Source organism: Pituophis catenifer, unplaced genomic scaffold (assembly GCF_029215685.1).
Source record: "Pituophis catenifer annectens isolate HBS135680 unplaced genomic scaffold, rPitCat1.0.hap2 SCAF_2, whole genome shotgun sequence".
Classification (NCBI taxonomy): domain Eukaryota; kingdom Metazoa; phylum Chordata; class Lepidosauria; order Squamata; family Colubridae; genus Pituophis; species Pituophis catenifer.
The window spans coordinates 29,741,895-29,766,180 of NW_027256882.1; the positions used below are offsets into that span (position 1 = coordinate 29,741,895).

The 24,286-nt window shown below is 40.3% G+C and overlaps 2 protein-coding genes across 2 annotated transcripts in view; one reads left to right on the forward strand and one right to left on the reverse strand.

The window, feature by feature from the left end:
- Positions 1-24,286, reverse strand: part of LOC139310059 (uncharacterized) — a 649,177-nt gene that overhangs the window by 263,351 nt on the left and 361,540 nt on the right.
- LOC139311998 (zinc finger protein 850-like) lies at positions 19,059-22,398 on the forward strand. Its single transcript, XM_070936514.1, has one exon. The coding sequence runs from the start codon at positions 19,443-19,445 to the stop codon at positions 21,396-21,398; it is 1,956 nt and encodes a 651-aa protein (XP_070792615.1). The 5' UTR covers positions 19,059-19,442; the 3' UTR covers positions 21,399-22,398.

Consider the following 24,286-nt stretch of genomic DNA (forward strand, 5'->3'; position numbering starts at 1 on the left):
AATCCACAATTTTCAGAGTCATAAAGTATCCAATTTGCAAAAGTATTTTAAATCCACATATCAAATATTTTCTTTCAATTTTCTTCTTTTTTTCTTGCTTTTCCAAATTCAAATTTAAATCCAGTTGTAAATTTCTTGCTATTTTAACCTCCTCTTTGTTCTTCCTTCAGAATTCAAAACTCTCAAAACTATTTCAAATCCTCTTTAACAAGTATTTTCCCTCGGGTTTCTTTTTCTTATATCAATTTTAGTTTCTCCAAATCCAATTTCAAATCCAAATAAAAAGTTTTCAAATGAAAGTGTTTTAACTTGTTCTTCTCCCTCCATGAAAATTCCCAAGTGCCAAATAGTTGCTATTTCCTCGCCGGGACACCTTTTAAAGTGTTTTTTAAATTTCCTTTTTACCTGTGAATTGGCCAATAACTCACCCGGTACCAATACTCTATCCAAACACTGCTCCTGCACAATTCTTATTCCAGTTGCCCCAGCTTCAAAGCGATCATAATGGCCACCACCCCCGCCGGCGGTTTGAAGAGCATCCTCCGACCTTTTGAGGAACTTGCCTGTTCCACTTGGTCATCTGAGGCTGCTCTCCTTTACTGCCCCTAAAAGACTGTTCCGGTCCAAAGACACCCCCCCCCGACAGCGGTTTGTCTGGCTGGATTTTCGCGAGGCTCGTCAGAGCCCGCTATTTTCTTTTCTGTTTTTTTGGGAAAAAAATTATTTTAAACAAAACATAAAACAACCATCATCCATTACAATTGCAGAAAGTGTGTCGATCAGTTACAAATCTTTTGTGCTTAATCCCATATTCATAATTTACAAGTTATCTAGTTTCTCATATTAATCAATCTGTTATATCTCTTTATATTATTATTCTCATTTGTCATTGTTTATTAACAATGGCATTTTCATCTCATAATAAAATCCTTTTCATGTATTATATTATTACATTTATTTCACATTTCATATTTCATTTCCATGCTTTATTATCTAGCCATTGATAAAATAAATCCCATATCATATAATATTGTTTATCTTCCTGTTCTCTGATTTCAAATGTCAATTTACTCATTTCAGCATATTCCATAATTTTCTTAATAACTTCATCTTTCGTAGTTATTTCCTCCTTTTTCCAATTTTTAGTAAATACAATTCTAGCCGCTGTTAGTACATTCACAATCAAATATCTCAGTTTTCTATTGTACACTGCTCAAAAAAATAAAGGGAACACTTAAACAACACAATGTAACTCCAAGTCAATCACACTTCTGTGAAATCAAACTGTCCACTTAGGTAGTAACACTGATTGACAATCAATTTCACATGCTGTTGTGCAAATGGAATAGACAACAGGTGGAAAGCATAGGCAGTGAGCAAGACATCCCCAATAAAGGAGTGGTTCTGCAGGTGGTGACCACAGACCGCTTCCCAGTTCCTATGCTTTCTGGCTGATGGTTTGGTCACTTTTTAATGCTGGCGGTGCTGTCACTCTAGTGGTAGCATGAGACGGAGTCTACAACCCACACAAGTGGCTCAGGTAGTGCAGCTCATCCAGGATGGCACATCAATGCGAGCTGTGGCAAGAAGGTTTGCTGTGTCTGTCAGCGTAGTGTCCAGAGCATGGAGGCGCTACCAGGAGACAGGCCAGTACATCAGGAGACATGGAGGAGGCCGTAGGAGGGCAACAACCCAGCATCAGGACCGCTACCTCCGCCTTTGTGCAAGGAGGGACAGGAGGAGCACTGCCAGAGCCCTGCAAAATGACCTCTAGCGGGCCACAGATGTGCATGTGGCTGCTCAAATGGTCAGAAACAGATTCCATGAGGGTGGTATGAGGGCCCAGCGTCCACAGGTGGGGGTTGCTTACAGCCCAACACCGTGCAGGACGTTTGGCATTTGCGAGAGAACACCAAGATTGGCAACTTCACCACTGGCGCCCTGTGCTCTTCACAGATGAAAGCAGGTTCACACTGAGGACATGTGACATGCGTGATAGGATCTGGAGACGCCGTGGAGAACGTTCTGCTGCCTGCAACATCCTCCAGCATGATTGGTTTGGCAGTGGGTCAGTAATGGTGTGGGGTGGCATTTCTTTGGGGGGCCGAACAGCCCTCCATGTGCTTGCCAGAGGTAGCCTGACTGCCATTAGGTACCGAGATGAGATCCTCAGACCCCTTGTGAGACCATATGCTGGTGCGGTTGGCCCTGGGTTCCTCCTAATGCATGACAATGCTAGACCTCATGTGGCTGGAGTGTGTCAGCAGTTCCTGCAAGACGAAGTCCATGCTATGGACTGGCCCACCCGTTCCCCAGACCTGAATCCAATTGGGCACATCTGGGACATCATGTCTCGCTCCATCCACCAACGCCACGTTGCACCACAGACTGTCCAGGAGTTGGGGGATGCTTTAGTCCAGGTGTGGGAGGAGATCCCTCAGGAGACCATCCGCCACCTCATCAGGAGCATACCCAGGCATTGTAGGGAGGTCATACAGGCACGTGGAGGCCACACACACACTACTGAGCCGCATTTTGACTTGTTTTGAGGACATTACATCAAAGTTGGATCAGCCTGTAGTGTTTTTTTCGACTTTAATTTTGAGTGTAACTCCACATCCAGACCTCCATGGGTTGATAAATTTGATTTCCATTGATAATTTTTGTGTGATTTTGTTGTCAGCACATTCAACTATGTAATGAACAAAGTATTTACTAAGAATATTTCATTCATTCAGATCTAGGATATCTTATTTTTGTGTTCCCTTTATTTTTTTGAGCAGTGTATATTTCTGGCAAAATCCCTAATAAAAATATCTCTGGTTTAAAGTCTATGTGTTTCCTTGTCATTTTTTCCAACCATGTGTGGATTTTAGTCCAATATCTTTCTGCTTCTACGCATGTCCACCACATATGGTAATATGAGCCCAGTGTCTGATGACGTTTCCAGCACTTTTCAGATTTGTTCTTGAACATTCTGGCTATTCTCGTCGGGGATAGATGCCACCTGTAAAACATCTTGTACAAATTTTCCTTATATACTGTTGACATTGTCATTTTATAATTTTGCAACCACAGTTTTTGCCATTTCTCTAAATCAATTCCATGGCCAAATTTTTCCCCCATGCAATACTTGTTTCTTTAACTTGTTCCTCTTCCAATTTTACTTCTAATAAATAACCATATAATTTTTTAATTACAAATTAAAATATAAATATTTTAAATATTAAATTAAATATTAAATATATTTCCTCCCCCAAAAATAAGCCCCCCCCAAAACAAGCCCCAGTGAAGGTTTGGGGGTGGCCAGCTGAGGAGGCAGCCCTTCTCTTCCCCGGTCACCTCATGGAGGTTCAGCCCCTTAATTGCTGCCCGCTGATCAGCTGAGCCACCCAGATCTCCAGAGCACCTCCCCAGCTGCCAGCCTCCTCCTCCTTTTCCTGCCGATTGTTCTTTACTTGGGATCGCAGCACAGACACACATCTCCAAAATGCTCCATCCGGAGCCTTCAGCCTTGCAATCCTGGAAGGGGTGTCTGTGCTCTGATCGCAAAGAAAGAACAGTGTGTGTGTGTGAGAGAGAGAGAGAGAGAGAGAGAAACAGAAAGAGAGAGAAAGCGAGAGATCCAATCCAACCTCAAAGAGTTATCCAGGGCTGCAGCAATGTTCTCTCCATCCCACACACCCTCCTATCTCTCTCTCTCTCACACACACAGGTCCCTCACCCCCAATCCTCCCAAGGCAGCCACATCCCTGCGAACTCCTGTGCCCCCCTGCCGCCCCGACACTGACTGTACATTAAGTGCCTGCTCCTGCTCCTGACCCATAGAGGCGGCCCGCTCACTCTCACCCAGGTGCTACGTCCACATAGCCCATGCTATTGAGCACCCGTCACAGCAGCACCAGCATCGCCGCCCTGGGGCTTCCTTGGCAGCGCGGGCGGCAGCACCAGAGAAGCCTCCATGTGTAGCGGAAAGAAATTACCATGCACACTTCTGGTGGGGGCGGGGCAGCAGCTGCACAGTGGGGCGCAGGGCCAGAAGTCACGGAGAATTACAACACCCAGCAGACTTGGGGTGTCTCATACCTGGGTGCAGGTCTCTCAGCAGCGATAGCTGAGGCGCTGCAGGTGTTGCTGCTACTGCTGCCGCTTGTGAAGGCTCTGGCCAAACCACTGAGGGCCAAGCTCAACCGCGGGCAGGGAGTGCTGGCCATGGCCGGGCCAGCCAAGCTGCATTTGTTGGGGCTGCCCTCGGCGCAGCTGCCTGGCGTCTTGCTGCCAGGCACCAGAGAAGAGTAACCGGGGCCTGCAGGAAGAAGGGAGGGAGAGCAAGGGTCCCGCAAGGCTCCCCTACCCAGGAACAGTCCGGCCTGGTCGTCGTCCTGTCCGGTGACTCCCAAGGCGGAGGGGCTTGTTGGGCTTATTGGCGGGTGCTCCAATCGGTCAGCGCTTGGGTGGAGAGACCACAGAGTAATTGGAGCGGAGAAGAGCAGGGGGAAAGGGGCGGCCTCCAGTGACTATCACCATAGAGCAGGAAGCACACTCCCAGAGCAGCCGCTGCCCTGGCTGGGGTTTGGAAGCCGCAGAAGCGGAGTTTGTGGGAGAGAAAGAAAGACTTCTGTTGCTTCTGCTGCTGGCTGCACGCAAAGAAAGCAGCAGAAGTCTTTCTTTCTCTCCTCCAAACTCTGCCTCTGCAGCTTCCAAACCCCGGCTGGAAACCCCTGCTTTGCAGGCAGCCAGGGCAGAGAGGCGATGATGGGCAAAGGGAGCCGCAGCCCCGCATGGAGAGTCAGCCACATTGATCTGGTGAGGCCTGGCAGGCGCGCGAGCAAGGGGGGACAGGTGCTCGTGCCCCTTGCTGCCTTCAGACCGCTCATGTTCCACACACACCTGCAAACCCCCTGCTGTGAGTGCTCAGGCCGCCCACGGCCTCCTGCACCCTGAAAATAATAAGACACCCCCCCCGAAAACAAGGCCAAGCCCTTATTTTGGGGTTCAAAAAAATATAAGACAGGGTCTTATTTTCAGGAAAACACGGTAGCATCCCCATGGTCATGTCATTTATATTCGGATGCTCAACAACTAATTCACATTTATGACTGTTCCAGAGTCATGTGATCCTCTTTTGTGACCTACTGAAAACCAAAGTCAATTGGGAAATCAGATTCACTTAACGACGGTGCTATAAGTGTATTACTAATTTAAGATTAGTAAGAATTCACTTAACAAATGAGTGAAGAAAAGTAGTACAATGGGGCAAAACTCACTTAACAAATTCCTCACTTAAGAACATAAATTTTGGACTCAATTGTGGTGGTAAATTCAGGATTACCTATAACTGAGGACTGGAAAAGAGCTGATATGGTTCCCATTTTCAAAACAGGTAAAATAAATTAGTCCAGGAAATTACAGACAGATCAGCCTGACATTAATACCTGGTAACATCTTGGAAAACATATCCAGGCAACAAATCTGTGAACACCTAGAAGCAAACAAGTTATAACCAGTAGCCAACATGGGTTGATCAAAAACAGATCATGCCAAACAAACTTTATTTCATTCTTTGACAAAGTGGCTAAATTAGTGAACCAGAGAAATGCTATAGACATAGTATACTTAGATTTCAGTAAAGCATTTGATAAAGTAGATCACAACCTACTTCTTGCCAACCTAGAAAAATGTGGGATAGGCAGCACCGCCACAAAGTGAGTTTCTAACTGCTTGACAAATCGTACTCAACGTGTAATCCTCAATGGAGCTATCCCCACATGGAGGGAAGTAAGCAGGCCTAGGAAGCAGGTAAAGGAGGGAACCTCTTCCAAAAACCTTTGCCAAGCAAACTGCAAGGCCAGGCATCAAGACTGACCCAAAGGCACCAAATACGAAGCTAAGTAGCGTCACGTTTCACTTTTTCACTTGGCTCAGTTGCAAAGATCGGCTGCCAGGAGTCGAAAACCTCTCCCAAAAGCCTTAGTGGAGTTTGGACAGGCGTGTTTTTCCACCTCCCGTCGCTAGATGGCGGTCAGGCAATGTCTGTGCCTAGAAAGCGATCAATTCAGTGGTGCCATCCGTGATTGTGCTTAAAAAAGGAGCTTTAAACCATTGAGTACTGCATTGCTAGAAAGGAGGGGATGGGAAGAGAAGCGCAGAGGAACTTCCTCTTCCGGATGACTGATGGGAGGAAGTTGGTGTGCAGAGCGGCTTTTCTGCTGTTTCCATGGTGGAAGCAGCAGCTGGCAGGTGAGTTGAGGGCAGCAGGTGGGAGGAGAGTCCGGGAGCAACTTGGGCTGGAAGCGGAGAAGCAACTGGGCTGAAGCCTCTCAGCTGCTGCTGCTGCAGGTTCCTTCCCTCCCCAAATGGAAGCCCACTGGTGCTGCAGGCTGGGAAACTGGGGGCTGCAATTTCTGCTGGTGGGAAGCTTGAAAAAGCCTCTTTCAAGTGGAGGTTGATTCTTTGGGAATGGCTTCCCTCCAGAGGTTGTGGCTGCTCCGTCCCTGGAGGGTTTTGAGGGGAGATTGGACAGCCATTTGTTCTGGATGGAATAGGGTCTCCTGCCTGAACAGGGGATGGACTAGAAGACCTCCAAGATCCCCCAACTCAATTCTTCTCTTATGGACCTGATGTCTTCTGGGCAACAAGATCGGATTTATGTGCGTCTCTAGTCGTTTCTGGGTTGTTTTGCTTACATTTCTAGCTAACAAGCACCGTCTTTTCCTATTAGTGCCCCCATCCGTGTATTCACCAGGTTCAACTGTGCTTAACCCAGCACTTTTTAAAAACCAGCTATTGAATGTTTTGACTGTTCAGTTGTATTTATTTATTTATAAAATGTATTGGCCACCAACCTTACCATGACATAACTGTGGGCGGCTTAGAGACAGAAAATAATACATACACATTAAAATCTAAATAAATTGTAGGAAGAAAGATCGGGTCAGGTTCCAAGGCAGGAGAACGGAGCTGGAAATAAAATGCTTAGTGACACAGATGCCAGTTCCAATTGCAGTCAGTAGGTGAGGACTACTTCAATTGGGATGTCACCAAAGGGGTTGTGGAAAGCATTTTCTGCCTTTACTTGGAGTTCATGGCTTCCATGGGCATAACTGGTGCTTCAAATCTTGCAGAGGGTTTAGGCCTCATTTGGTCAGCTAAAGCCCCCACATCTGTCAAGTTAGTGTCATGCAGATTGTCAGGTGTGGCTCAATAAAATAAAAGAGAGTTCAAGTGTGTTTGTTGATAAGCCAACGCATTTCTTCAGATGAATAAAGATGGGTCCCTCCTAAGAAGGAAGGAACCCTGAGCATAGTGAAAGGCAGATATTTATACATTTCTTTGCTTTTGCTTCATTACATAAGAGGCAGCTGAGACACGACAGATAAAGTATAGAAATATAGAAATTATAAAAATTATAAAAATAGTCAAGCATGCCTTCTGTGATTTTGGTCACATGCCTAACAGACAGGCTAGTGGTTTCCTGTGAACGTTTCCATGGCCTCAGGAGACTGTTGAGGCCTGAACTTTGGCCTTAGAATCTCAACATATGAGCAAACATCAAATTGATCAGGTTCCTGATTAACATTAGCGCAGAAGGTATAATTGAGATATTTTTCAGGCTTGAAAGATATTGATTTTCTCCAAATTGTAGATGTGTGTATTATTTCTCTCTGAATGTGTATCTCTTCAAATGCATAATCTCTCCCCAGGACTTCCAGATAAACAGTCATGTGAAAAAAAGTACACTCTTCTTGACTTCTATGATTTTATATATTGGGACCTAGTAAAAATCAATTGGTCCTTAGAAGTTCTTAAAAGTAGGTTAATACAACCACAAAGGAACAACAACACATGACATATTACATCAGGTCATCTTTTATTTTATAAAAAGAAAGCCAAAACAGAGAAGTTATGTGTAAAAAAAGTAAGATTCAATAATTGTAGAACCACCTTTAGCAGCAACAACTAGAAGTAATTCTTTTCTGTATGACTTTATCGATCTCTTGCAGCGTTGTGGAGGAATTTTTGCCCATTCTTCTTTACAACATTGCTTCAGTTCATTGAGGTTTGTGGGTATTTTTTTATGCACAACTCTCTTGAAGTCCCGCCAATTGGGTTGAGGTCTGGACTTTGCAACACCTTGTTTCACCTTGACTGCCATGGCAACACCTTGATTCTTTTCTTTTCCAGCCATTCTGTTGTAGACTTGCTGATGTGTTTTGTGTCCATTGTCCTGTTGCATAATCCTATGTCAGCCAAGCTTTAGCTATTGGACAGATGGCCTCACTTTTGACTCTAGAATACTTTGGTTTATAGATGAGTTCATGGTCAACTCAAAGAGTGCAAAGTGTCCAGGTCCTGTGGCTGCAAAACAAGCCCAAATCATCACCCCTCCACCACCGTGCATGACGGTTTGTATGAGAAGCTTGTGCTGATATGCTGTGTTTGGTTTTCGTCAAACGTCACTGCATTACGGCCAACCAACTCCCCATTGGTCTGGTCTGTGCAAAGGACAGTGTTCCAAAAGTCATGTGATTTGTTCAGATGCAACTTTGCAAACCTCAGCTGTGCTGCTATGACTTTTTTAGAGAGAAGAGGGTTTCACCTCACAACCCTTCCAAACAAACCATACTTATTCAGTGTTTTTCTAATTGCACTGTCATGAATAGAGTCTGAGATATAGCTCTTTGATTTTTAGTAATTTCTCTGGCGATAGCATGGTCTGGCCTTGGGGTGAATTTTCTTGAATGTCCAGTCCTGGGAAGATTGGCAATGTTCTTGAATGTTTCCCACTTATTTATTTATTTATTTATTTTTTAAATTTTTGTACCACCCTTCTCCCAAGGGACTCAGGGCGGTGCACAGCCAGCAATAAAACACACATATACATAAAATTTAAAAACAATTTAAAATATATTAAATAATTTGGCTCCAATATTATTAAAAAAAACTAAGACAACCATTAAAATTATGTTTAGGCCAGCCCAGCTTATTGGAACAATAACGTCTTGACGGCATGGCAAAAGGCGCATAGGTCAGGGATCATCCGTATCTCCGAGGGCAATTCATTCCAGAGGGCAGGTGCCCCCACAGAGAAGGCTCTCCCCCTGGGGGTCGCCAGATGACATTGTTTGATCGACGGCATCCTGAGGAGTCCCTCTCTGTGGGAGCGTATTGTTCGGTGGAAGGCTATCGGTAGCAGAAGGCGATCTCGTAAGTACCCAGGTCCTTATGAATAATCTTTTTAACAGATTAACAGAATTGGAAGGGACCTTATAGGTCATCTAATCCAACCCCCCCGCTCAAGCAGGAGACCCTAGACCATTTTTGACAAATGGATGTCCAATCCTTTCTTGAAAGTCTCAAGTGATGAAGCTGCCACAACTTCCGAAGGCAAGTTGTTCCATTGGTTGATTGTTTTCACTGTTAGAAAGTTCCTCCTTATTTCTAGGTTGAATCTCTCCTTGGGGCTTTGGAAAATAGCTTGACCCCCTCCTCTCTGTAGCAGCCCCTCAAATATTGGAAGACTGCTATCATATCTCTCCTGGTCCTTTTCTTCACTAGACTAGCCATGCCCAGTTCCTGTAACCGTTCTTCATATGTTTTAGTCTCCAGTCCCCTAAGCATCCTGGTTGCTCTCCTCTGCACTTTTTCTAGAGTCTCAACATCTTTTTTATAGTGTGGTGACCAAAACTGGTTGCAGTACTGTAGGTGCGGTTTTACTAAGGCTTTATAGAGTGCTATTAGTACCTCACTTGATCTTGATTGTATCCCTCTGTTAATGCAATTTAGGAGCAATTGATAAGGGCAATGTCAGCCTTCCGGTCACCGGGGCTGCCAATCGCACAGAGACCTTGGCCGCACCCCATATCGAGAGCCGCCAGATGTGATGGACATTCATGGGGGCCTGGCTTACATGCTGCGCTGGGAGCCGCCAGCTCGGAGGCATGGCTATACGCACACGCGCTGGGAGCCGCCAGCTCAGCGGCACAAGGCCTCCATGGCTTGAAAAGTATCTGCTGGTGTTGAGGCGGTGTCCTGCTTTATCCTGGGCCGCGCAAAGCCTGCTGGGGCTTGATGGGAGGTGAGGCCTGTGTGTGGTGTTTGCAGTGTGCATGCCCTGCGCGCTGGGCTGTGTCATCACTCGACGCCACGTAAGAGGTGTGGGGTTATAGAGGTGGGTCCCAGGGATAATGGAGCTGTGGGGGTGGAGCTGACGTATATAAACGGTGGAGGGATTAACCACATTAGCACTGACTTTGCCTATTGCCTGTTTGTCACTTTGTGCTGCTTGTTATAGCCTAATGGTGAGAAGAGTTAACCAGCAGAACAGCTTTCCTTCAGTCATTGTGGTGCTCCATCACTGGAAACCTTTCAGAAGAGACGTAAGAGCCACTTCTCCGAAATGGTATAAGGTCTCCTGCTTGAGCAGAGGCTGGATTAGAAGACCTCCAAGGTCCCTTCCAATTCTGTTATTCTCTTCTGTTCTGTTGCGATGATATTTATGATACCCTGATAAGTAAAACCATAGAAATGAAAGAGGATGTACCGTATTTTTCGGAGTATAAGACGCACCTAACTTTTTTGGGTTTTTTTTTTTAAAGTTTTTATTTTTTAGACAAACACACATACAAACATACAATGTATTTTCTTTGAACAGAGTATTTGGCTGGTTCACAAATTTAAACAGTGTTTAGTCATTTCAATTAAATTTACAATTTTATATTTCCTTTTTGCCATATTTATTCCACATCTATTTTTTTTTAAAAAACCAATTATTACCCTTCATCCTCATTTCTAATCTTAATCAAATTCAGTTTTTCTTTTCTCTTCTATATTATACCCCTTCCCATTGTCATCTATTTTTATATCCATCCTCACATTGGTTAATTATGTAATATTACAATTGTTTAATACAAATTCAACATTTTAATATAAATCAATTAGTTATATAACTATCTTTTTTTGTATATTAATCAATATGAACATGAATATTCCAATTATTTCCATGCAATCCAATTTCTTACAAATCAATTAATTATATTTACCAATAAACCAAATATGTTACTCATTTTCACATCTTAAACTCTCCCAATAACCCTCATCATTTTTGTTTTTTTTAATTTGATTTATATGCCACCCTTCTCCAAAGACTCAGGGCGGCTTACAATGTGCTCAGCAATAGCCTTCATCCTTTTTATATTTTTTTTTTATTAAAATAGTTTTTATTGAATATAAATATTAAAAAAGACATACGTAACATATACACAACGAACATTTATACAACATATACACAAAAAGAATATAATTTCTTCTTAAGCATTTTTTCAGAGTGACGTTCTACAATTCTACTTATAATATATTCCTTCACCTTTCTGTAATCTAATAATATTTTTATTACATATATATGTATCAATCGGTAATATATCCCCTATATTTTTTGTATATTTCTAATTTTTAACCAATTATACCAACTATTCCATATTTTATAATAGTCTGATTCTTCTTTTTCTTGTAGTTCTTTGGTTAACCTATCCATTTCAGCGCATTCTAAAATTTTCCCTATTACTTCTGTTTCACTTGGTATTTTTTCTTGTTTCCAATTTCTTGCGTAGATTATTCTTGCAGCAGTTAATATGTGAATTGTAAGATATTTAATATCCTTAGGGTATGATTTGTTAAATATTCCTAATAAAAATGTTTCTGGTTCTTTTTCAATCTGTGTTTTTGTTATTTGTTCCAACCATTTTTTGATGTTAGACCAAAATTTTTTTGCTGCCGGGCATGTCCACCATAAATGATAGAAAGTCCCTTGTGCCTTTTTGCACTTCCAACAAATTGGGCTATTTTTGGGTTGTATTTTTGCCAATCTGGTTGGAGACATATGCCACCGATAAAACATTTTCAGTTGGTTTTCCTTGTACGCCGTTGCTTTCGTTAACTTTAGGTTTTCCTGCCAAAACTTTTCCCATTTTTCCAAAGGTATTGTGTGTTTGATATTTTGAGCCCACTTAATCATCGTTTCTTTGACTGTCTCTTCTTCCAATTTATAGCGTAGGAGAAATTTATAAATTCTACTAATTAATTTATTTTCTGAATCTAATATAATTTTATCTATTTCTTGTTTTTGATTGTAAATTTCATATGTTTTTATATGCTCTCTATATTTAGATTGTATTTGAGTGTAAGTCCACCAGTCTATTCCTCTGTGTAAATCTGTCTCCAATTGTTGTTTTGTCTTTAGTTTGCCTTGATAGTCAATTATATCTTTATATCTAATTATTTTTGTCTTATCTGTTAAATTTGGGTGTCTAATTGATTCCGCCGGTGCTAGCCAATTTGGTATCTTCATATAATGTTGTTTTTTAATTTTAAGCCAAATTTGTAATAGTGAGTTCCTTATTGTATGTGTTTTAAAATATGAATGTGTTTTGTATTTCTCATCCCACATAAAGGAGTGCCAGCCAGTTTGAAGTTCGTGTCCCTCAATTGTTAAAGTTCTAGAGTCCTTTAATTCTATCCAATCTTTGACCCACGATAGTACTGCTGCTTGGTAGTATATCTCCCAGTCAGGGAGTGCAGCTCCTCCTCTATCTTTTGTATCCTGAAGCAGTTTAAATTTTATTCGTGGCCTTTTCCCTTGCCAAATAAATTTAGATGTTATTTTATTCAGCTTTTCAAAAAACGGTTTATCTATTTTAATTGGGGTGACCTGAAACAAATATAGAAATTTAGGTAATATAATCATTTTGATAGCCGAAATTCTTCCTAGGAATGAAATGTGTAAATTTTCCCATTTTTCTAAATCTTTCTTTGTTTGTTCTAGTAATTTATCATAATTATTTTCTTTAATTGCTGATGTTCTTGTGGATAAGCAGATTCCTAGATATTTTATTTTTTTTGTTGTTTGAATTTGTATATTATCTATCAAATCTTTTGTTTGGATTTCCGTAAGGTTTTTAACAATTAGCTTCGATTTATTTTTATTAATTTTTAGTCCAGCCACTTCTCCAAATTCTTCTATTTTTTGAAACAAATTAGGTATAGATTCCATAGGATTTTCTGTCAAAAACACTAAGTCATCAGCAAAGGCTTGAACTTTGTATTCTTCTCTATTAATCCTTAAACCTTCAATTCCTTGATCTTCTCTAATTTTTTTCAACAGGGTTTCCAATGATAGAATATATAGTAAGGGGGAAAGTGGACAGCCTTGTCTAACTCCTTTTGTTATATTAAATTTGTCTGTTATATCATCATTCATAATTATCCTTGCTGATTGCTTGGTATAGATTTCTGCTATAATTTTCCCAAATTTTTCCCCAATTTGCATATTTTGTAGTTGTTCAATCATAAATTTCCAATTTTGGTTATCGAAGGCCTTTTGGGCGTCAAGAAAAACCAACACTGCCTGCTTCTCCGGGTGTGATTCATAGTATTCTAAAGCATTAAGTATTATTCTCATGTTGTTCTTTATTTGGCGTCCCGGCAGAAATCCATTTTGGTCTGGGTGTATATATGTATTTAATACTAATTTAATTCTTTCTGCCAAGATTGCTGCAAATATTTTGTAATCGGCATTCAATAATGAAATAGGTCTATAGTTTTGTATTAACTGGAGATCTGTGTCTTCTTTTGGAATGATTGTTATTATGGCTTCTGTCCATGAATTTGGTATCTTGGCTTTCTCCATAGCTTCATTATATAATCGCAACATATTCTCTCCCAATACTTCTTGCATTGTTTTATATATTTCTACCGGTAGCCCGTCAGGACCCGGTGTTTTATTGTTTTTTTGCTTTTTCAGTACTTCGTCTAGTTCTAATTTGGTTATTGGCCTATTGAGAGTAATTCTTTGTTCTTCTGTGATTTTTGGCATTCCTGATTTCTCTATGTACTGTTTTATTTTATCTTCCTCTATTTTCCCCTGATTATATAGATTCGCATAAAATTTCTTAATAATATCTTTTTTGGCCTCTTTACTATGTTGAATTTCTCCTTTATCATCTTTCAATTGGTATATCATTCTTTTTTTCTGTTCTTTTTTCAGTTTATAGGCTAGCCATCTGCCCGTTTTATTTGCGTGCTCAAAATAGTTTTGTTTCGCCATTTTTATTTTTTGGGCTAGTTCTATTTGGTTTATCAAATTCAATTTATGCTTAATCATTTCCCATTCTTCTTTTATTGTTTTATTCTGGGGCTTTTCCTGGAGTTTTTGTTCTATTTGTTTTAGGTCTTTCTCTAATTTATCTAATTGTTTTTTCTTCTCTTTATTCTTTCTCCTCGTATATGCTATTACTAGGCCCCTTATATATGCTTTTAAAGTATCCCATGTGTTTTGTAAAGAGGTTTCCTCTATTTTATTTATCTGAAAGAATATTTTTACTTCCTTTTCTAACATCAAATTAAATTCTTTTTCTTTACATAATCTTTGGTTCATTGTCCATCTCTTACGTCTTCTTTCCCCTTTCCAGTTTATGAATAGTGGATTGTGGTCTGCCCATTGGTTTGTGCCTATCTCAATTTTTTCTACTTCTGTTTTGATACTTGGGGTCATCCATGCCATGTCCAATCTTGACCAGGAGTTATGCGGATGGGAGTAAAAGGTGTATTGGGCCTCTTCTTCATGTGTTTCCCTCCATACGTCTGCCAAGTTTAGTTCTTCAGCCATAGTAAAGAATTCTTTTGGAAGTATTTCTTTTTTCTTTTGTTTTTTTTTCCCAGTTTTATAGTCTTTCTTTGCATTTACTATTGCATTATAATCCCCTATTACACAAATATCATCATATTCTAATTCTGCTAATTTTATATGTAGGTCTTTAAAAAAAACCTGTAGTTTTTGGTTAGGTGCATAAATCCCTACAATTAACATTTTCCTTTTTCCTATTTCTAATTCAACCATCACCACTCTACCTTGCTCATCGGTATAAACTAGTTTAGATTGTATTTTTTCTTTTACGTAAATCACTACTCCTTTTTTCTTTTTTGGGGCCAGAGATAAATATAATTTTCCTAATTTGGGGTTTTCTAGGATTTTTTGATAATCTTTTTGAATGTGTACTTCTTGCAGACATATTACATCTGCTTCTAATTTTCGTAATTTTGTGAAAATTTGATTCCTTTTCTTTGGGGCATTTAAGCCATTAATGTTTACCGAAAAGAGTTTGATCTGTTCATCCATTGCCTATTATATCTGTTTTTTGGTGTTTCTTGTTTCCATCCGTTCTCTAGGTTTTGCACCTTCTCTCTGTTCTCTCTCTTTTTCTTGCCTCTGTCTTATTTCTTTTTCTTCCTTTGTTTCTGTTGGTTCTTCTTCTTGACTTTTACTATCTGTTTCCTCCTTACTTTCCTGTTCTACTTCTAGTCTAAAATGTGTGTTATGAAATTCTCTTGCCTTTTCTAGAGTATCTATTTTATATCTTTTGTCTTCCCACGTAATTAAGATCCCCTCTATTGGCAACCATCTATACATTATCTTGTATTTGATCAGTAGTTGTGTTAAAAACTGATATTGTTGTCGTAGATTTCTTACTCTTCGGGGTATCTGTTTTAAAATTATAATTTCTTTTCCATTATAGATCACCGTTTCTTCTCTAGATTTCTTATAGGCTTCATCTCGGATTGATTTTTTTAAAAATTTAACATGGACTTCTCTCGCCAATCTGTGTCTTCTTATATAATTTGTTTGTACACGATAAGTTTCTTCCAATTGTCCTTTTATTTCTTCTGGCTCTTTTTGTATCATTCCTGCAATAATCTCCACCATCTTTCCTTCTAAGTCCTCATTTTTTTCTTCTGGGACATTTTGAAAACGCAAGAAGTATGAGGCCTTTTCCATTTCGAGCATGGCCAAGGAATCTGACATTTCTTTGTTTAGTTGTAGGGTTTTTTGTTCCATTGCTTCTACTTTTAATTCCACGTGATCTATTTTTGTTTCCGTTTTCCTAATTCTCTGTTCATTTTCTGCTATAGAATTTTGAATGCCCCCAATTTTATCTTTCATGGTCTTAATATCTTCCTTAACTTCTCCTAATTCATTTCTGATCTCTGCATGGAACGTTCTCATTTCTTCCTGATTTTCAGCTATTTTTTCTTGTGTTTGAAGCAGTGTTTCCTGGATCTTTTGAAACATATCTTGTATTACATTAGGTGCCATTTCCAGTTTTTCTTTTTCTTTTTCTTTCCCCATCATGCTATCTATTGTTTTTTGTTGTGAGGGGGAAGGGGTCATTACTAACGTACTAGTTGTAGGTTTTTTCCCTGTCTTTGTTATGGTGGATGTTGTAGACATTTTTAATATTCGTGTAAAGCTTTCCAACCTTAACATCAATTATTAAGTTATTCCTTAATATCTCTTTTCCCCTCCAAATACTACTTATACACCACACAACTTATATATAGTTATATTATATTATATTGCCAGTTATCCCAATTAAGCAATTAATTCTTGTTCACAGTATAAATCTATTTACTTATCAATCAGGATTTTAATTTAGTTTTCTTAACTTTCTAATTAGCAATCTTTTCAGTTACCCCCTTTTTCAATCAGTCTATCTCAGAGATATATAAAAATCAGTCTTTCGCTTTAACAATAATTCCTTGTCTAACTACAATTCCACAATACAATTTATAGCTATAAAAATATTGTCAACTTATATATTTCTTTCAAATATTAAACTTTTTAACTAATTAAACATTTCAAAATTAATAATTCACTTAATTTTTATTTTCTTTAGTCCTTATTGTCTTCTTGCTTTACCTCTCTCAGTCTGTTCTTTCACAATCATGAAAAACGCAATCTGTGTCGTCTCAGTCTTTTTTTTAATTTCTTCTCCCAGTCATCGGATCTCTGCATTCAATTTTCAAATCTTTTTTTTTAAAACTTGAATTCTTATTATCCAAAGTTATTTGTAAATCCAGAGTTCGAAATCCCGACAGATCTTCTGTATCCGTGAAATTCACCACTTAGTCCGGTATTTCAGTCTCTGTATTCGGTTTCCAATGTTTGGGGTTTGAATCAGTTATAATTCCCAAGATCAAACAGCTTGTCTCTATATCCACAAAGTCCACAGGCTGCTCCCTTTGATCAGCTGTAAAGGTCCGCAGTCAGACCGCTTCGAGCGCTATTTCTCCTTTTCTTATATTTGCTTAGTCATTCTATGGGATTCTCTCTTCCGCGCTATAATTATTCCCCCTTTTTTCTTTCTCCTCTTGTATCGCCGCTGTTGTAACTCACTTGTCTTTCTCTGATTCGCTCGCGCGTCCCATTTGCCGTCTCTGTTGTAGGTGATCTATCTGACAGTCACTCGGATTTGCTTCCACTTTTTGCTTCGATCTAGGCGGGCGCCATCCCTCCTGTCCGCCGATAAGGCCGACTTCTTCTCCACCAATTTAAGAGGTTGATCGCTCGACCTCCCTGATGACAGCGCAACACCAGGGGGCTTCGCGAATTCCTCTTTCGTTTCCCGATCCCTCCAAGTTCGGGAATGCCCCTAAAGAGCAATTAATGAGGAAATTTGGGTTTCAGAGACGGAGCCTCCGTTTCCTCACCCATTCGTGATGACGTCACCGCCGGAAGTCCCTCCTTTTTATATTTTTATACAAAGTCAGCTTATTGCCCCCACAAACTGGGTCCTCATTTCACCTACCTTAGAAAGGATGGAAGGCTGAGTCAACCTTGAGCCTTGGCGAGATTCGAACCCTGCAGTAATTGCAGGCAGCTGGTCTTAAGCAGCTTAATAACAGGGTGCCTTAAACCCCTGTACTAACAAGGCTCTTGTTTTGCCCATATAATCCTCCAAACCGCAACTTAATCATTTCTACTTTCATCACAATATATAATTAAAAATATTTCAATCATTACAATTTCCCTAATTAAATTTAAAAATGTTCTAGCTGTTACCCAAGCTATAATTTAATCCTTTTTACTTTCACCACCATATACCATTAAACATATTTCAATTGTTACAGTTTATACTTAATCATATTTCTAAAAAAAATTAAAAAATAAAAACTTATCTAGATTTCAAAAATACAAAGACAAATATTTCAATTATTATTCATTTCATTTTTACAATCATGATTTCCCATTTATTTCTTACTACTATTCATATTTCAATTCTAAATATGTGTAACATTTTTCTCTTTCATTTCTTTTTCTCTCTTCCCATTTTTATTTTTGCCTTTTTCTTTCTCCTTTTTTTCTTTTGTGTTTAAAATCTTGAACTTTCCTCTTTTGCCCTAAATTTCCCATTGTTTGCACCTACCTTTTTTGGTGAGGAAAAAGAGGAAAAAGAAATCTCCCTCTGCCTCTGTCTAATTTTGCCTCCTTACAACAAACAGCCTGCTTTACTTTCAGTTTCGTTTTCAGCATAGCTTGATTAGCACAAGGAAAAAAAATCTGCTGCAGCAATTTACCTCTTTGCAGCAAGCAGCAGAGCCCTGTGCAAACCAGCTGAGAGCAAATTATCGGAGAGTCGGGAGGCCGATCTAATCAACTTGTGCTAATTAGTCTATGCTGAAGCTGAAAGGAACTGTTTTTTCTTGCTGGTTGCTTGCAAGGAGGTAACTGCTGCGAGGCACAGGCCAAAGGGTGGGGACCAGTGGGTGGGCAGGGCTACATTCGGTGTATAAGATGCACCTGAATTTTCACCCCCTTTTAGGGGGGAAAAAGGTGCGTTTTATACTCTGAAAAATACGGTACTTCTTTTTCTCTTGACTGTATGTGAAAACAACCATTTGCATTGCTAAGAATTTGTGATTGACCCAGTCAACAAGTGAATTTCATCATTGAATGGATATTCGAACTTGGATCTGGGTAGTCTTCCATGTGTCATGATTAATGTAAGAGCTTCTTTGAGTATTGTGGTATGTTTGCTTTTTCATTGTAATGTAACCCTTTTTCTTCTTTTCTCATCTTCTGCAATCATTTCATGCACAATTAAAGATACATTTTTATTTGAATCTTATAGACAAAGAAGATGGCAATGAGCACTCTGGACAACTGAGGATAGCAAGCAACATTGAACACCAAAGCAAGTCAGTCCAAAAATCAATATATCTTCCATTTCCTTCAGAGAGCCACACAATTCTTAATCTTCCTCAGCAAGTGAGAGGGAAACGAGAGAAAATCAGGAAGAGATTCCTAGCTGAGAAAAGCAGGGTGTGAAATTCAAGCATACATTACATGAAAAGTCAAGGGAGATTATTTTTCCATTGGGCAAAAGAGGGAAATATCTGGAAGTTGCTGGGGAGGAAAAGGTCAATTGGAAAACCACGTAGAGCAGACAGAGTTGCAGGCCCACTCTAGGGGGAAGAAAACGGCTTGAATAAAAGCACTGCTAAACAAGGAATCATCCATATTTTTGACTTCCAAAGGAATATGAGTTGTGGAAAAGCTCCATAGATGTGCCTGTTGTGGGAAAGATACAACTTGGAAATAACAGCTGATTATGCCTGATTTTCTCCCGACTGGAGAAAAACCATACAATACTCTAAATGTGGCAAAACCTCTGATCAGAACACCTCCATTGCGGTTCTTGGAAGGACTCACACAGGAGAGAAGCCCTAGAAGTGCTCCCAATGCAGTAAATGCTTTAGGAAGCATGGCAACGTGGACTCGCACCAAGGAGAAACCACTTGAATGTCCTGATTGTGAGAAATGTTTCTGTGATAATTCCAACCTGGTGATACACCTGAGAATTCACACAGGAGATAAACCTTTTAAGTGTCCTGATTGTGGAAAAAGCTTCAGTCGGCATTCCAGCCTGGTGACACACCAAAGGACTCACACAGGAGAGAAACCCTTTGAGTGTCCTGATTGTGGGAAAAGTTTCAGTCAGAATTCCAACCTGATGAGACACCAAAGGACTCACACAGGCGAGAAACCCTTTGAGTGTTCTGATTGTGGGAAAAGTTTCAGTAACAATTCCACTCTGGTGAAACACCAGAGGACTCACACAGGAGAGAAACCCTTTGAATGTCCTGACTGTGGGAAAAGTTTCTATCAGAATTCCAGCCTGATTCAACATCAGAGGATTCATACAGGAGAGAAACCGTATGAGTGTCCTGTTTGTGGGAAAAGTTTCAGTCAGAATTCCAGCCTTGTGACACACCAGAGGATTCACACAGGAGAGAAACCCTTTGAATGTCCCGATTGTGGTAAAAGTTTGAGTTCCAAACTCAGCCTTCTGACACACCAGAGGATTCACACAGGAGAGAAGCTCTTTGAATGTCCTGACTGTGGGAAAAGTTTCCGTCAGAATTCCAACCTGGTTCAACACCAGAGGACTCACACAGGAGAGAAACCCTTTAAATGTCCTGATTGTGGGAAAAGTTTCAGTCAGAATTCCACACTGGTTCAACACCAAAGGATTCACACAGGAGAAAAACCCTTTAAATGTCCTGACTGTGGGAAATGTTTCCGTCGGAATTCCAACCTCATCGGCCATCAGAGGATTCACGTAGCAGATAAACCTTTTGAATGTCCTGATTGTGGAAAATGTTTCCGTCAGAATTCCTATCTCATCAGCCACCAGAGGATTCATACAGAAGAGAAACAGTTTGAATGTCCTGATTGTGGTAAAAGTTTCAGTACGCTTTCCACCCTGGTGAAACACCAGAGGATTCACACAGGAGAGAAACCCTTTGAATGTCTTGACTGTGGGAAAAGTTTCAGTCATAATTCCAGCCTGGTTCAACACCAGAGGACTCACACAGGAGAGAAACCGTTTGAATGTCCTGACTGTGGGAAAAGTTTCAGTCATAATTCCAACCTGGTTCAACACCAGAGGATTCATACAGGAGAGAAACTGTTTGAATGTTTTTATTGTGGTAAAAGTTTCAGTACAAATTCCACCCTGGTGAAACACCAGAGGACTCACACAGGAGAGAGACCCTTTGAATGTCTTGACTGTGGGAAAACTTTCAGTCATAATTCCTGCCTGGTTCAACACCAGAGGATTCATACAGGAGAGAAACCATTTGAATGTTCTGATTGTGGTAAAAGTTTCAGTCAGAATTCCAACCTGGTTCAACACCAGAGGACTCACACAGGAGAGAAACCGTTTGAATGTCCTGACTGTGGGAAAAGTTTCCGTCAGAATTCCAACCTGGTTCAACACCAGAGGATTCATACAGGAGAGAAACCGTTTGAATGTTTTTATTGTGGTAAAAGTTTCAGTACGAATTCCACCCTGGTGAAACACCAGAGGACTCACACAAGAGAGAAACCCTTTGAATGTCCTGACTGTGAGAAAAGTTTCCGTCAGAATTTCAGCCTAGTTCAACACCAGAGGACTCACACAGGAGGAAAACTATATGAGTGTCCAGACTGTGAGAATGATCTCAGTACTAAGGTTAACCTTATAAATCAAGTACTTATAAACAAAGGGAAGAAATCATTTTAATGCCCCGAGTGTGGACGATGCTTCAGGAAACTTTCCACCCTTATTGCACACAGAAAAATCTCCTAAGGCCCCAAGTGATTAGTGTAGAGAAGAGTTGAATTTCATTTCTAGTGTCCCATTGTAGGTCCAGCTGAGAAATTGACTATTTAATTTGATTAAATTAAATAGAATTTGCCTGATTTTTGTAGCAAATATGTAATGGTATTAGATGGTGCAGAGGAAAGAAAAAGTTGGAATATATTACTTTGATAATGGCTATCTTGCCTTCAGCATAAGAAGTTGCTGGATATTTATTTTTGTAGAAATTTGTCTATTATGTAAAAATCTTTTTGGGAGTGTTCTTTGCATTTTTGTGATAGTGGATGATAGAAATGCTATGTGCCAGGAATCCCAGCCTTTTTCTCCCTGGTGGCCCCCAAGATTTTCAGCCTTAGAATTCTCCAGCCAGCATCTCTTGGGGATTGGAGCCCTGAGACTATAGATTGTGGCTCCTCATATAAGGAGAAAGCAAGATGAGAAGAGACACAGAGGGGGTTCAAAGTTTATCTTTTCCTAACAGTTCCAGGAATTCAGTGCACCAAGCATATCTATTCAAGAATGTGTGAAGAATGAGGCATGCAAGTGGAAGAAACCATATGAATAGCAAATATATTGGGGGAGTTTAGGGCAGTGAGAAAAGCAATGTAAAATTTCAGATGTAAAGGCTGTTCTGCCCTGCAGGTGACCTTCATGGTTCAAAAGCCAAAAGAAGCAATTAAATTGAAACATGTCAGTTGCTACATTTTCCTTTTCTCCCAAGATTTTATTCCATTTGTGGTACATGCTTTAAAACTGGTTCTCCTTCATAGTAGGGGTGACTTGTTGTGATTTTATGGACACCTTTTGTTGGAAACAATATGGAACTCTTATGCCATTGCTGTCTTCTGTAATTTTTTTTTTACCTAGCAAACAAACACAGGGTTTCCTAGTGGTGCACCATCCATTTATTATCCTGGAAGAACTGGGCTTTACCTAGGATTTTTTTTAATGATAGCTCTTTGCACCATTTGGGATGTTCAGTTTTATAGACAGTCCTTGCTTACCGCTTACTACTCAGCCTTCAAAATTACACTGGTGCTTAAAAAGTAGTTCCTCAAAGTTGTGCCCATCACAGTTATTTGGGGGTGGGACTAACTGGCAATTACGATACTTTCGGTGTCCCACAGTCATGGAATTGCCATTTGGAACCTTCACAATTGCCTTCCAATAAACAAAATTGACAGGAAGTTGCAAGTCCCACTCATGGTACATTGCACTGAACAGAACACGGTGATTCGCTTGACAGTTTTTCACACGACCATTTCAGCAACCCCATGGTCACATGTTCAAAATTCAGATGCTTTGCAAAACACCCATAATTATGATGGTTGCAGTGTCCCAGACTCTTTTTGCACCTTCTGACCAACAAAGTCAATAGGGAAGCCAGATTCGCTTAACAACCGTGTGACCAATTTAACAACTGCAGTGATTCATTTAGCAACTGTGGCAAAAAAAGTTGTAAAATGGGGCAAAACTCACTTAAAGGATGTCTCCTTTAGCAACAATGAAATTTTGGGTTCAAAATTTCTTTTGGTGGTCTTCCGAGTGCGCTTCAAGGTTCTGGTTATCACCTTTAAAGCGCTCCATGGCTTAGGACCTGGTTATTTATGGGACCGCCTGCTACCACCAATAGCCTCCCACCGGCCAGTACGCTCCCATAGAGAGGGGCTCCTCCAGGTGCTGTCGGCCAAACAATGTCGGCTGTCGGCCCCTAGGGGGAGAGCCTTCTCTGTGGGGGCACCTACGATTTGAAATGAGCTCCCCCCGGAGATACGTAGGATCCCGGATCTGCGCACCTTCCGCCGCGCGCTTAAGACTTTTCTATTTTATCAAGCTGGCCTGGCCTAAATCTTCCCCCTTTTTAAATGTGGAAATTTTAAATTTTTAAATTTTAAATTCGTCTTATTTATAGGGTATGGGTATGGCGTTTTAAATTGGGGAGCCATGTTAGATTTAATTCTGTTTTAAACGTATTTTAATTGTTTATATTGTATGTTTTTTAATTTTGGCTGTTCACCGCCCCGAGTCCTTCGGGAGAGGGGGCGGTATAAAAATCTAATAAATAATAATAATAATAATAATAATAATTGCAGTTGTAAGTCAAGGACTACCTGTATTTACATAAAGTATCAGAGTTGGAAGCGACCTTAGAGGTCTTCTAGTCCAACCCACCGATCAAGACAGGAGACCCTATTCCATTTCAGACAAGAGACTGTCCAGACTCTTCTTAAAAGCCTCCAACCGAAACCCTGTCCTTTAATGCCGCTGAAGCTCTTGGGATCATTTCATCAATTAACATCCTCCCCTTGCTTTAAAGTTAGAGCAAAAAGTATGAGTGTATTGTATGGAGTAATCACGACAGACACCCCCCTCCACCCAAAGAATGAAATATTTTGGAGAATATTAAAAAGGGGCAGAATATTTTATTTTCCCAAAGGAGAAATGGAGAAAAAAAATACTAACAAAGGTAGAAAGCAGCCACAACAGTTTCCAGCAGATGCCTGAAATTTTTAGAGATGGATATTTTGTGTCCATTAAAAAATCTAGGCCAGCCTGTTCACAAACAAAACACCTAGAATGCCAATTGATGGGATTAATCACGAATTAAAATTTGCATTTCCCCATCCAAAATCTAAGGACAGGACCTGACCTTTTAGTACACAGGTCCTCAAAGTACGGCCCCTGGGATGGATATGGCCTGCAGAAGCAATGTATTGGGCCCGCGCAGTAGTGGGATTCCGCCCTGCCCCTAGCCCCATCCCTACCAGCCATTCTTTGCGTGGCTGGCTGTGCCACCCGCATCGCCCCTT

Excerpts from the sequence above, each read along its gene's own strand:
- LOC139311998 (XM_070936514.1), top strand. The coding sequence starts at position 19,443 with ATGCCTGATTTTCTCCCGACTGGAGAAAAACCATACAATACTCTAAAT.